The 15,581-nt window shown below is 41.6% G+C and overlaps 1 protein-coding gene across 1 annotated transcript in view; it reads left to right on the top strand.

Moving 5' to 3' along the window:
- The window catches only part of megf6b (multiple EGF-like-domains 6b), a 43,242-nt gene that overhangs the window by 6,647 nt on the left and 21,014 nt on the right, over positions 1-15,581 (top strand). The window contains exons 4-5 of the mRNA XM_064306248.1: positions 920-1,024; positions 12,450-12,572. Coding sequence (XP_064162318.1) covers positions 920-1,024; positions 12,450-12,572 — 228 coding nt within the window. The remainder of the gene's footprint in view (positions 1-919; positions 1,025-12,449; positions 12,573-15,581) is intronic.

Below are 15,581 nucleotides of genomic sequence, written 5' to 3'. Positions count from 1 at the left end.
GTGGAAGCAGTGGAGTTGTGATGTTTGATTGGAGAGATGGGTCAGCCAGGCAACCTAAGACAGGGCCAGCTGTCTGGATGTTCGGACAGCGTGTCAACACTTGGATGAATTTGTTGCCTGTTGAGTGAAAATACAGAAACCAACCAACGTTTTTCATTTTTTCTCTGAAGACTGAAGTATATTTCCCAGCACAAAACCACACCATTTCCACTATAAGTATTGCTGTGCAGTATTCAATTTGTCTGGTTTGAATGACTCTTATGAGTGTACTTCTTTTTTCTTTTCTTTTTTTTGTTGCAAGTATCACATTATCCACAGTGTGGAAACCACTCCCATAGAACACACTGTGTGTTGGCACACAGCAGCATATGTGCAGCAGAGCTCGGGTTTGTGTGGTTGCTGTAGAGGATGTATGCCTTGTGATGCGGTAGTGGGAAGGGAACAATGTGGTGTGTGGAATGTGACAAACATACAGTTATTACTTCATTCACTGCTTTCCCTCTGTACATAGTATTTGCTTATTTAGAGTGGCCCTGCCTTTGGGAATGTGGTATTTAAGTTGAGCTGAACCGTGATGTCGTCAGATTGACAATGCGCACTTCAGCCCCTGACATCACTCTCTCTGGCTTATACAGCATTTGTACATCAGTGGCACCAAGAAGCCTGGCAAATTGCATTTTAAAAATTGTGTTGATGCCCACAAACTGTGATAATTTCCCTTGCAAGCTACTAAGAGCTGTTTTGTGAGTGCTTCTGTCCTGTACAGTTATATCATTATAAATGAGTCCTTTGTCCTGTAAAGGTGCTGTTTGTTCTGTGTTGCTTTTTATTAAAGTATAATTTAATTTCCAATTTGTATTGGAAGAGTACATTTTCCTTCCGCTGAAGGCCCACCTCTTTCTCTCTCTTTCTTTCTCAGCGGTCTGCAGCTATGGTGTGTGTTTCAATGGAGGACAATGTGGACAAAGCTCCTCCCAGCTCTGCGACTGCCCTCCTGGCTTCAATGGGCCCAGCTGCCAGTACGGTGAGTAGAACATCGGTGCCTATCGAGTTAACACCTCAATGTGTCTACACCGTTCACTATGCCTACAGTCTCTACGGTGTCTATCAACGTCATAAAGAACTGAGGGTTCCGCCTCCCTTACCTCTTCTCCATCAAAGCTGAATGCATGCCAACATACCGCTTTACAATAAATACGGTTGGATGGTGACTAGGCCTCACCTCTGTTTCTCCAGCCATCCAGCCACAGCAGTGGGTTGTGGTAATGGTGGATTTTCAGTGAAACAGCCTCTAGGGTATTACATTGAATTTGGGGTTTTGCTGAAGAACGATTCTCAAGGCTGATGTGCCATACTGCATCTCCTCCCTTAGTTTGACTATGGTTGCTTTATTGCTCCATATAATTCTCCTGTCTTTTTAATTCAAATAATTTATGGGTCTTAAGTTAAGGATCTTACCGTGAATCAGTTAAGTCTGTACTTCCTGTAATATGCCTGAGGCAGTATTACCCTTTTCATTAATTCTTTCTCATACATTTTCTTTATTTTAGCTCTTTCCATGGATAATTCCAGGCCATTTTCTTACTCTAAATGTTGTACTTTGTAGAAAAGAGTCTTTTGCCCTCCCCAATAAAATGAGTGCCTTCTGTCAGGCAAAGTGGGAACCCAGGAATGTTATTTGTTGGCACTGTGGTAGTCCAGTCAGTGGAACAATGTGTTACAAAGGAGGAGGATGTTGTTGTTTTTCATGATAGCTATACATGACAGGCAATTTTTTGAAGTGTGTACTTTCCACTAAAGACCTCCAGATTTGATTCCTGATTTGATTCCTGTCCTGTGCAGTCAAACAGAATAACTGGGCTGTTCAATGTTGTGACATTTTGTGGCGGACATGTTTCTATGTTTGGAGTGCAATGGCTGAAGCTACTTCAGAACAATCTGAGCCTTCCTGTATCTGAAACACAATCGGGGGCTCAGCACTGAATAGGACCCTCCAGTCACTTTATAAGGTGCTATAAAGCATGCCAGAAAACCTTTGTGTGTTTGTGTGTGTGTTTGTGACACATCGCCTCTAAGTCATTGCAGGTCCAGGCAGATCCATGAGTCCCATGTGTAGGTGTACATTCTCCTTCATGATTATATGTCCAGCCTGGATCCTTGGTGACAGTTAAGGGAGTGTGAGCTGATGAAAGCCTTGGTGACATCATCCTCATTGAGTGACATGTCAGCCTCATGTCATTCCTGACAGTACGGTTGTAGTGGGATCCAGTGTTGTTCCAAATTGCACAAACAAATCTTTTTCAAACAATTAACTTTTAAACTCGGTACATATCAAACTTCCAATGGTATGTACTGAATCTGAGAAATGCATGTATTGAATCAAGCACTCAATAGTGTGTGAGGGTGCACATTATACTATTAGGCCTTAAGAAATAATATAGAATTGTATATTTGTTGCACTCCTGTCCTCACTAGAAATAAAATCTGGAATGCTCCCACCATTCTCCTTAGTTAAGGAATCAGTATTCAAAAGTAGTGTCCATCGCACAATTTTCACGTGTCCAACAGGAGGCCATTAGAAAGGCCAGGGTCCTGTTTGTTTTCTCATCTGGTTGGAAAGGAATTCCAAGACGCAATAAGTGATACAGACTGACGTTTCAGTGTTTTTTTGTTGTTGTCTGGACAGCTATCTTTCTAAAGTGCATCTGTCAGCTAAAGATGGACAGGAAAAAGCTTTCTGTTGAATGTTTCGAACATCTTTCAGCGAGTTCTTTATCTCCGGACTGCCGTGCTTCAGTGGAATTTGCACAAGAAACATTCATGGGCCTTTTGCACCTGCTGAGAGTACTTATCGCTTATTGCTGCCAGACAACAGGGCTGTCCCACACTGACTGCTGAATTAAATACACTGAGGGAATAATGTAGGTATTACTGGGCCACAGCTGGCTGCTAACAGATTAGCAAAGGTTGTTTGATCCTAACACAACCAACAGTGTACCAAAGTTGGCCTCTTCTACTACCTCGACCACTTCCACCAGCATCCTGCACTAAGGCCAGCTGTGGTCTGGCCTGGCTCTTGCCTCACCAAAGGCAGCTCTCTTCTGGGTCTCCTCTCTCTTCAGTCTTATTCTTTTTTCGGGGTTCTCTTTTGTTACACAGCCTTATTCTGATAAGAAATTTCCATTCTTTGTGGTCCTATGTGTGGTCATTAACCATTCCACAGAACTTTTGAAAGTTAGCTGTTAACCCCTGTGTTCAGATTATCTTTCTACAAAACTGTACACCCGACTGTTTATTTATGCCCTACGTCCGTCAAATTTGATTACATAGACAAGCACTGCAATCAAGAATTAGATTCTCAGTTAATATACAGTAATGAGTTGAATAAAGGTTAAAAAAAAGTTGAGTTGAACAACATCAGTGTGACTGGTCAGTTGCATTATTAAATAATGTATTAGTAGACACCCTTATTCAGATCTTAAAATGCTTACTTTTGCTTTACACACACACTCACACTCAGTGGATGTTTATGGAGCAATTCAGAGCAAGCACCTTGTTCAAGGGTACACTGGCCCCTCATGGCAATTTAACCAGCAGCTTCTGATCTACAAGGCCAGTTACCGAACGAGTGTAATACAGAGCAGCTATTTGCCCTTTTTTGCTTTTGCAACAAACAGGAAATCCTCGTTCCTAATACCCTCACCTTTTCGGGAGATGATTGGGAGCTGGAGCTCCAGTGTCCGTCTCTCCATGTTGAACCAGCATACCAACGACAGCCCTGTGTGTGTTCTCCCGGTCGGCCTTTCCCGCACTTCCTAATCTCTCCTAATTGTGGAAACTACCTGCTGTGTATCGCTTGGACTCACCTCATTAGACATCTTACAGCTGCAACGATGAAAACTTGCAGCTGATTACGCTCTGGGGGTCACATGTATCAAATGAATTTGAGTTTAATCTGACAGACGTTTGCAAAACATTATTAGCAAACAGTCTCTGGTTCAGATCTCCTGTTCTAAATACCTCTCTGAAGCGTACACCTCTACATACCCATCTTTCCCATTCTTTTTGTCTGTTCATCACCTCTCTTCCCTATCTCCCCTTCTCTACACTTATCTCTTGGTCTCATTAACTCATTCGCAGGCCATCCAAAAAATGTTGACAACGGTTACTTCTGGTTCATTTATTTTCTAACCCAGAATACGTATTTACGTCAGTAGGGGCCACGCAGAGTCAATTTAACATGACCTTTCGATGTTTTACATAATTTATGGCTATAATTGCCCTAATCAATCACAGGAAGTTTATCTACAGGGAAAACAGTGTCAACAGACTCAAAGAATCCTTCAGTGCTTGCCTCTGGCATATTGAACTTTAAGAGCCAGCAGACATAATTTTCCACAAAACTGAATTATTTACAGTACAAGCATACCTGGGCATATTTGTTTGTCATTCAACGTGCATGCCAATTCCTTTGGACTAAAGTGTACACACATTTCAGTGTATGAAGTGAATGTAAATTTATAGTATCAAGGAATTATTTTTATTCACACTTTGGAATGAGAGAACAAAGAGAGGTTCAAGAATTACTATGTTATGTTACAAAATGTTGATTGAATCAAAGTTTGATTCCTGATCGGATTTCAGCATTTCAGTTTCTAACATTTAATGCGCCGTTACTCCAGGTATGTGTTTTCAGAATCCACTACATCTCAGTTAACTCTTGTAATACGATTTCAACTGCAGACTTTAAACAAGAAAAACATTTTAGCATAACAATATCTGGGAAATGTATTTCTCCATTTTTGAAATTTTAGAACCAGCTTCCTGTTTCTTCTGGGGTGGTGCTACAGTAAATCAGAGGCCTCTGGTCACGGGGTCAGAGGTCAGGGGTCATACTGTCTGCATCTTGTATCTTGTCAAATTGCCATGGTGCTAGCCAGAGACAAAGTGACGGCCCATTCTTTGACAGTGAAGGTGACACAAGCAGAATCTGACACCCTCCTTTATGAGATGAAAGCCCACAGAACATGAACCCGGAGTGAGGAATTAGGGCTCTTTTCTACCCTGCTGCCTTGCTGTTAAACCAACAGCTCCTTTGACCTTTCCGAGAGTCCACCTGCTGAGAGTGCGGTCACACGCAAACCAGACCCCAGCGGGTGATCCACCCGCTTCATACAGACCCCCAGCAGCCCACCCATCCGAACACCAGCTGTCATCCGAGACCACTGTGGCATGAGTCTGCAGTGACGCCAAAGCGGATCACTCACACTTTACCTTCTCATAGGACCAAGATCATTTTAGATGTGTTGGAGTCAAATGCAGTCTGTCTGTGGATAGCAGGAGCTCAGATGATGCTGGTTATATCTGTGGAGATTAGGAGATCTGATTAAGTTGAGTATAGCTGTCAGCGTGAGATATCACATGTACATGGGGATATCTGTGGATCAGACTAAGTTGGCTACAGTCATGATCAAGAGATTAGATAAAGCTGGTTATACCTGTGGAGATTAGGAACTTGGATGAGGCTGATTGTAGCTAAAATCAGGGGATCCGATGAAGGAGGCTGTGGCTGTGAGATGTGAAATCAGGAAACCTTGTTTATTTCTGGTTTTTCAGGTCTGGCCTTTGGGTGCTGAGACCTTCATCTGTTCTGAGATTTCAATGCAGACAGATGGAGTGGAGATTTCTGGGATATCATGATGTACATGGTATGATGAGTGATCCTGGGATTCTCCACACACCCCTGTTTATCTAAACAGTCTTATGATGAAGAGAGTACCATGCATCATGTGGGAGATGTTTCCCAGCTGTAGTTTTTTGCTCTGTGCTATTTCATGAAAAAAAGTCTTATCTGTCAAAATAGCTTGTATTACATCTTACAGACCCCAGGTGCAGAACACAAGCACCAAAATTCTAATATAGCATGAAGACATATAGCATTAATTTTCAGGCTAGTTTGTCCCCTGTAGGATAAAAGCATCATGATCTCTTCATTGGAAATGTCAAGGAAATGAAATGAAAACCTTTCATTACCTGAATATTTCTGACCAGAGAGATTAATAGAATCTAAGACCTTAGTGTTAGTGGAGAATGATATAATTTTTCGCGTCCAAAGGGAGATCCCACCCTATCATTCCAGCCCTCCAAATGCTGGTCTGTCTTCTAAGATCAAGGGATCATCAGCCTACTGGTTCATAGAACATTTGGTCTCATATGCACAAAATAAAAAAATAAGTTAAACAAAACGCTGTACTATGTAATCTCTCATTCCATCTCTTTTAAGCACTGTAGATACAGAGTAATATTAGGACCTAGAACCGGGTAGCTGATACACTGACTTTGGAACGTTCCTTCCCAGATCACTCAATGACCAGTTAAGGAGAGGGGAAAGTTTAAAACCAGAGAGACCTTCTGGAATTCACCATGACCTCTCTGTCACACCCAGGGTAGGCAGACCCTAGCTGGGCATCTCCCAAGGCCAGAGGTCAAACAGTCAGGCCCTGACGAATACCACGGGGGCACTGCTCATGTAGAGGGTCAGGGGTCAAACTGAGGGGTCTAAGTAGAGATTTGTATTATCTGCAGCATTGATCACAAGGGCAGAGGTCCACAGTCTCCATGTCTTTGAATCGATCGTAGAAACCACCCAGACCCATATTCATTTATGCCTCATGAAGAAAGTAACATTAAAAGGTCCATTTATGCTCTTGACCACTGCAAGATTGAAATGTATATGTACACTCCATGGCAAAAGTGAGATTAAATATTCAACTCACAGCCAAAGTACATTCAACATGTTCATGCCCAATGGCGAAAGTGCATGTACTTGTGTTTACACACCATCTGTTACACCATACAACGAAAATGTGAAAAAACCTCAAATAAAGAATGCTTTCAATGGGGTCAAACTGACATTAGACATTTTCTCTGTCTGTCGACACAGGGCACAGCAGGGCGGTCAGAGGTCATGTTTATTGTTCTCTATTAGAATGTCACAACAATGAAACTGATTGGTATTCTATTCTATTTTGGCAAAAGCCATTTAGCCCTTTCTGACTCTCCATCCTCATACTTTTTTCCAGTTTGTACCAGTTAATTAATTTGCCTTTTTAATTACTCAGCTACTCTACTTTTTAGAGATATCAATTAAATTGTTTATCATTAATTTGTCAGTTTTGGTGGATTTGTTTACATTTCTGGTGACAGGTGGTCACAAAGGTTCATTTTCACACTCCAAATACCAGAGTTCCATTCAGAACTAAGCTATTACTAGGAGCAGTTTGAGTCCTTATTTTTCTTAGAAGATAATCCAGAGGTAGTGTATTTTGCAGAAAGATGACTACAGAGAGACAACCATTGAGCACCATATCAAACCTAGTTTTAAAGACGCTTTTTGGATTTTAGGTGCTTGCTCTTTCGCCTTCGGCTTGCAAGTTCCTGTTTGTGCATCATTGCATTTAAATTTTTGTCAGGATTGTCACACCACTGGTTGAAAATAGTATACTGTATGGAGGAGCAATTACAGAATGCAAACACATTGAATTAATATTTCTACAAAAAAGTCATCATGAAAAGGTATCAAATATGGCATTTTTAATATGAAAAAAATGAATGATTGACACTGACTGCATTATCTTTACTTTGCAGATTCAGTCATCAAATTTCTCTCTCTGACTTACGTGACTATCAAGTAATTCTGGTTAAAATGGGACAAGTTTAAGATAATCTAATGCAAACATATGATGTTCACACACAGCACAATATATACCAGTTCATTATTGGTTGAGAGGGTGTAGATTCATTTTCTATAGCCCGCAGGAAAAACTGTATTTAGAAACACTGATGTAGTAAGGGGAGGGGGAGGGCGTGTTGTATGGCATAAAAAGAGACGACTGAGTGAATGATAAGGCTGATTTGCTGATGGGTCTCTTTGGGATCAGTCATTTGTCTGCATGCATCTTGTCAACACATGCCCTGGGAAACGAAACAGTCGAACAGAAGACAGCTGTTTTGAAAGACAAATATGTGGGGAATTTGGGCACATTCTGTCTGTGTAAGCTCTTCACATGAGAACTCTTAGACAAACACTCTATTGTCTATTGTTTTCCTTATTTCAAGAGTCAGACCTGAAAACCGTTAATGAGTTTTTTTCTCACTTATCCAGTACTTAGTTTCACTTTGCTTTGTATCTTTAATAATTAGTTTAATTTAAATACTGTCATAAATGTTACAATTAACCAAATATATTTTGTCATACTAGGTTGAGGTAAAGCTTTGTAGCAAGAGAACAGTTTGGAAATGGTATATTATACTGATATAGTACCAGCACATGCCCCTCATGTCTTGACCAGGGGCCCATCCGCTCTCAGAATATCTGTATACCTGGAGTAGCTTTAGTTTGGGATTAAGAATAGATAAATATATATTTGTGACTACCTTCCAAGCCAGCTGCATTGTGATTGCAGTATATTTTAAGAGCTGTTTTCCAGTACAGTACTTTATCAAAGCTCCTTTTCCACAGTTTATGGGTCAGTTCTAGGCCTACTCATGTCATTTAAATGTTTGAGAGGAAATACTTTAAATGGCACATCCGATTTTCCAAGGAACCAAAAGAACCGCTCCCTGTGAAAATCTGTCCACAATTAAACGGCTGCAAAGGAAACACACACCAATTACAGCCCCTTGGTCACAAGTGGATAGGATTAGTGATTGAAGCTTCTAGAAATAACTTTTCTGTTCACTTCTTCATCTCCTGTCATTAATTTTCACACATCGAATGCCTGTAATGTAACATCGTGGTTAACTTGTGGTTTTCACAGCTTTCTGGTGCCCACGCACAGTTTTTTGCTCAAGTTATTTTAAAGAAGTGATTTGAGTCCTGTATAATAGTAGAGTTGCGTGTTTCATTGGAATGTAACAAAAGTGGGTTTGGTGCCCTAGGTCCAAGGTGAGCAGATCCACAGAGAGCTACTCTTCTGAAAACAGTTCAATGAACCCCAGAGAAAACTGTTCAGTGTACTCTAAGGATGACGCTGACCTGGAGCACAGTAGATTATATTAGTGAATTCATAGATTCATTGATTTTTTAAAAATGGTGAAAGCAAGTATTTATATTTGTCAGACTTTGGAAATCTTCTTTCTAAAAGGACTACAGCTTACAACACTGGGGCTATGGCCCGAATAGAGACTGAGTTGAGGCTATCACTATAGAGGCTAAGTCTAGTGCACAGCCTCTGCTAAACCGGTTAAATGCTGACACACTGTCCAGAGGCTAGAGTAAAGACTGTGCTGTGGCACAAAGTGGGCAAAAAGCCCTGCTGTCTGTGAGCAAAATGCTGAACCTGAACTGCTGCAATAAACTTCATGATGATCATTTGTAAAAATGCATTAGAATACATTTAACAAAATGCATTACAATACATTTAACAAAAAAAAAAGGAATTTGTTACATTTTTTGTAAAAGATTATTTCTTATCATTACTGCAGGGACTACAGAGTAGCCACAACAGAGATAATTAAACAAGGACTAAGGAAGAGGTCTGCCTCTGGTGTGGCCGTGAGCTTAGTTAACCATAGATGACAGACAGACAGATAGGGCAGTGCTCTGAAGACAGGTTTCTGTGAGTGATGGGTTAATGCATCAGCACGTGGTCTGCTGATAGCGTACACATTTTTCTTGGCCCAGAGTGTCAGCAGTGAAGTGTTACTGTAATGATGATCTCAGAAGTCATACTACACACCTATGGAGATTAAACCTCTGTCCTGCCATGTACCTCAATCTTGTTGGGACCATGTACTATAACTGGTAAAATATTTATGTAGAGCTTATGACAAAAAACATTTGAATATCCAATCGGTGAATTCTGACTGACCTTTTTTCTCCAGTGTGATCGCATTTGACCTTGATCATAAAATCAACCCACAAGGAAATAAAGTATTACATTTTGTTTTGCTGATTACATTTTATATCAACTGAAAATCTGAACGATTCTGGAAGGATCTGAAGGTAGATTCTGTTGATAATCTTAAATTCCTCTCAAGCTCAGATCTGAGATTTATTGTCTTTATTGACTGTAACTGGGATTCCAGACCATTAACCATTAAATGGGAATGGTGATTTACATTTCAGTGTGCCTGAGGTACCTCTAACAGGTGAATAAAGAACAAAACTTCAAGGTCACTTTGGGTCTGAGCACCTGTACACCAGGGCCTCTCCATCTCATTGTATCTCTTTATTACTAGCGCAATGCCTTAGGTGGGAGATACTGTATCACTGACCTGGAATAAGTTCACTATATTAAAGGTTTTTACAGCTCCCCCTCAAGGTCAAAGATGAAAAATATAGGTTTCTCTGAGATTACCAGGATCAGGGAAGTACTGTAGGGCATGAAAGCTGACCTACAGTGGAGCAGAGCGAAAAATCCCAGTACTGCCCCTTGGGGTCAGGGGTGGGTGTAGCCCGTTTCCAAACAGTCAGGCGACCCACTCATGATTTCAGAGGTCACTGGGGTCATCACCATGCAGACCATCTGTAATAATGTGATGTATTAGAAGAATTTGAAATTGGTTTCATTATCCCCCCCGACCATCACTCTGAGAGTGCCATTGCCCGTTGGTCATCTCTCCTTAGTTACATGCAACACTGATTTGGACCTGCAGCAAAACTCATCTCAATATCTAGCCTTTATCTGAATGTATGAAAATGAGCAAAATGTATTTTCACCTTTCTCAATAAACAATAACTACTGCAGTTAGATTCATGAGGTCTGTTAATGGTTTATTTGAAACAGGATGGAGGAAAAATGTGAAATAACTTTAATAAATAAATAAAGCAGCCCACTTAAGTTCAACGGAATCTGAACGCAGCTGAGACAGAGTAGTTATACCATAATAAACCATAATTGTTAACAAAGCATTTGGCCAGCCTGCCTCCCCTGTGTACAAGTTTACTTCTTCATTCAGAATTCTTCATGCTACAAAGAATATAAGAATGCAAGAATGAGGGTATATCGCAGGAGCCGCACTCTAACTTTGGGGGTGGGACTGACCAAAGAGTTTGATTGCGCAAAGGCCTGAGAAACAGTTGGGTGTGGTGGTGGCGATGTTGGCGGCTGCTGCCATCATCCCTCGAGAGGGGTCCTAGGCAGTCTAACCTCAGTACACCGTGTGTGGTGGGGCGTGTCTTCTTGTCATCGCTCTCAACCTCCGCCCTTCACACTCCAGTCCCCATGGCCGGTCCTTCGCCTTATAATCGGAATGGACAGGGCCTTCGTGACCTCACATGCTGTAGACCCTGACCTTTGACCACCCCGCCCGCTGTGCTCAATCTTGCGCACAAAACTCAGCAACGTGTGAGAGGCTTCAAGTTCGTACGAAATCCCGTCGCCGATGAAACTTTGCTGGGGGAAAAATAAACCGCACCAGAACTGACACACGCGGGAGACCCCAGAGGGCCCCTTGTTTCCCCCAATGAACAAGAGTTCATGGGGCGTTCATGTCATATGGCATTTAGCGTAATTACCATCTTCCAACCAGTAAATAGCATTCATGTCTACATCCAACTGGTAATTATAACTAGGAATTGGGTATTTCAGTAAAAATAATATAGAAGTGTCTGACGATCATACTAGGATTGGATGCCTCAACTCAATCAAAGCCCATCGTTCAAGATAAATAAGTCCTAATTTAGTGATGTGTTTATCATGGACCCTATTTTTTTTATGCAGCCAACTCTACCTATCTTAAAACCATAGCTGACTGCTATATAACTATTCATTTGGTGAGCAAATTTACACTTGTTGCAAGTGTCAGTTTCAACAGGTAACAGATCATCTTGCATCTTCCATCGTTGCCACAGCTATCTTCCATCCCATAGGACAGGAACAGGCCCCAGATTAGTCAAAGGGCCAGCAGCTTATTGGAAGGTGTGTGTGTGTGAGAGAGAGAGAGAGCGAGAGAGAACCAGCCCCAAACATACACAGTACTAATTATGACATCCATAATCCACAATGAATTACAGTACAGGAATTCAGAATTCCAACTTCAGCGCAAGTAGATATATAATCTCTGCCACTGACCCAGGGATCAGACTGTTTTCGAGGGGTGAATAAGTGAATTGAGAGTAAGATTGAGAGGCTGTATGTTTAAGTTAAACATAAAGCTTTTAGGGGTTTTTGGTGAAGGGTAGGAGGGTCATACACAGGCTCTGCTTTCTCTCAGTTAATATGTTTGCGATGACAGTGAGGGTTTCACCATGTTTGGTTTCCCTTGAGGTCTGCAGATCAGCATGCCGCTCAAGATTTATTCAATGTCAGTGGCTCTCTGATCGACACACAGTGTCAGTGTTTGTGAGACTTACTCTGAGTGTCCGTGGCTATAGTGTCAGTGGCCAGCGGTTGAGCTGCAGTTTCAGTGCTTCTCTGGCTGATTTCTCCCCGCTGTCTTTTCAGATGTGAACGAGTGCGAGGAGACTAACGGAGGCTGTGAGGCTCTGTGCTGCAACACCATTGGCAGCTTCTACTGCAAATGCCCCAGTGGCCAGGAGCTGAAGGAGGATGGCAAGACATGTCAGGGTAAGTCCCACTACTCTTATTACCTCCAATACTGTCATTACATCCTTATGGCCATTGCTCTCATTATCCACAATCCCCATTTGTCCATTAACATTCATTGCCCATTACTCACACTATTTCCTCATTAGAAGTATACAACAGAAGGCCCCATCCTGTTCCAAGCAAGCAGCGCTCCTGTTGTAAATGTGGTGCCTTCAGTACACATTCAGCAGCCTTTTGTATGACACTGATGGCTTCCAGGAAGTAGCCATGTAGTCATTCAGCGGCTATTTACAACCATGCGCAGAATGTTCCCAAAACAGTTTGTAAAAAATGCACTTAAGCTCATAAAATCTTCACATTAAATCTTTATGTCAGCATGGTTCCCATTAAGAGAATATTTTTAGCTGTTAAAATGTCAAATGTTTTGTTTGCTGCACATACTTTTTAACTGTCCCTGATTTGTGAGCCTCTGGAAGTTGTAGAATGTGTGGGAAGGATAGGAGTATCCTCCTAATAAAGGGAGTAATAGCTCCAAGATGATTATTTGGAACATTGCTACTCTAGATTGATATTTTTAATGATGTCACTGACCAGTAGCGTCTTGCCTGTGGGCGCCAAGCCTAAGGAGTGCGAGGCTGCGTGGTGTCCAGGGTTCAGCCAGGAAACTGTAGCTCCCTGTAATTACTGCACCAGTCTCTGCCCCTCACACAAACTTTATGAAAGCCACTTTACCTTCGAGGCAGTGCTATCAAGCATCATACTGATTCAAGCTGTCAGAAAGCATCTGTCATTAAATTACTGGTGTTGAACCATTTCAGTCTTTGCGTTTGTGATAACCGTCTGTTAGCTCAGATATTTGTTTCTTTTCATTTCTGCCTGGCTGTTTTGTCACTTCAAATTTATTTTAAAAAAATTTCTTTGCATGAGGGTCAACAACAATGACCCTGAAATCGCTATGGTTTCACAGTCACATTCCCAGGAATTACCAGTTCACTACACATGAGACAGGAGTCTATGTGTTCAGACCTGCTATGTTTCTGGGATGTCTGCTGCAGCCTGTATTTGAGGTCATTTGAGGTCATTTCTGTTAGGGGCTATATAGTGTGGTGAAGGTGGTGGTGTGGTGATCCACAATCTTGCTGGTTTATAACACAGCCCAGTAAAGTTTTTTTCTGCCACTGAGATAACCTCTGAACATTGGAAGTTTGTGATCAGCACAATTGTGGTTTTGGGGTGGAGCTGAAGAAAACAATCCATTTTCAGGCTTTTTTCAAACCCATAAAGTTGGAATCTGCCTTTCACAAAAGTATTTAAGGTTAATTGTAGCACAGGTTTTGGCATCTGGAAGAGATGACTTCTGTGGGTCACTGAGCATAGACATTCCTGAGACCTGAAGACAAGGAGGCTGTAGACAGATGCTGGAACCCAGATGCTGTGGGTTAGAGGTGCATAGTGGCTGTGGGGTTGGGCTATTTGAGGTGTACAGTGACTGCTCTCGAAAGGACTGATTGCTTCCTTCAGCATCTATAACAGGATGCATGTAGATGCAAAGGTCTGTACTTACTTCATATGTGTTCGTTTGACTCATTGCTGGTTTTTGCTCTAAAGTTGATCCTCCAGCAGGTCCACACTATGAAAACACAGCATTGAAATTCTTAATTTGAGTTCTCTTGACAAAAAATTAAACCCTGAATATGACTGATAACTCAGAAATAGGGCAGTACTGAACCACTCTGCCCCTTGGAATGCACTGGAAAATGAGAGATACAAGTGAGAATGAAAGAAAGATTCTGAGAGTTCCCCCTAATGTGCTGATACTACTCTGAAACTCTTCTACTCTGAGCTTCTTTGCTGTGCCAGAAACCAGGTAGATGGGAACTGGCAGGTGTTGTTGATGTAACCCAGTGGTAACCAACCCTGTTCTTGGAGATCTACCATCCTCTCAATGCAGACATTCAGCCGTTGAATGTGCTTTGTTATGTTTGGAGTGAAAACCTACAGGATGGTAGATCTCCAGGAACAGGGTTGATTACCACTGATGTAACCTCTCACTGTAAAAACTGCTCATTTGGATCCCATGGCACCTGTATGGTGTCATGCTGTTTTCTTCCCAAATTGTTCATTGGTAATACTGGAACCTGGCACTGCTGGAGTCATAGTGACTGTTAGACAGTCGTTGGTGTTTCTCGTGTGGTTCTGGAGTAGGTTTAGTCCGACTCCAGGTACTGACAGCACCTAGTGTTCTAGATACCATCACATCAACTGCTATACTTTCTTCCATGGATATAATGGATACCACCATGGGTGCACGACACCTGAATCCAAGTAAGTGAGGCATGTCACATAGGCATAGACACAGACATCACCATGTATTAAGTGGGGTAGGAGTACGTCCACACAGTAAACATAACCACCTTCTATAGACTAACCACAGCTCCATAGACTAACCTCAGCTCCATATACTTAATTCCGTCATTCAGAAGCATCCATGAAGAGATGTGTCCAAGAAGAATATGAGTCGTGATACATGGCCTTGAGCATTCATTAACTGTGATAGTATCAACTTGAATTGATTAATTAAATATTGACTCCTGCATAAGAAAAATGAAAGAAAAAACAAAGGAGCTGATCCTCTAGTTAATACAGAGAATCTGTATCTGACCAGAGACATCTCTTGAAAGGCAGGAATAAGACTGTGCTGTTTCTCGAATTCAACATTGTGAAAACAAATTCTTAGAAGTATTGATTGTTTCAATACAACTGTTCGGTGGAGTGTTTGCTGTATATGACATTGCTGGGAGATTAATGTTGGATTTGATTACCGGGGGCAAAGCAGACGAGAAAGCTACTTGGCAGGGGGGCATACCTCTGCCAGCAGTAACCGCCAGCATAGATGGGACTGAGTCACAGTTATGCAAGTCACAAATAAGTCTCAAGTCTTAACTTTCCAGTCCGAGTCAAGTTAACTTTCAAGTCCAAGTTAACAGGCAAGTTTCAGTAAGTAAATTGTTATGTTCAAGTTATATG

This window comes from Anguilla rostrata, chromosome 13, assembly GCF_018555375.3.
Source record: "Anguilla rostrata isolate EN2019 chromosome 13, ASM1855537v3, whole genome shotgun sequence".
NCBI lineage: Eukaryota > Metazoa > Chordata > Actinopteri > Anguilliformes > Anguillidae > Anguilla > Anguilla rostrata.
Note: the sequence above shows the minus strand (reverse complement) of the source record. Positions and strands in the feature narration are given on the sequence as shown.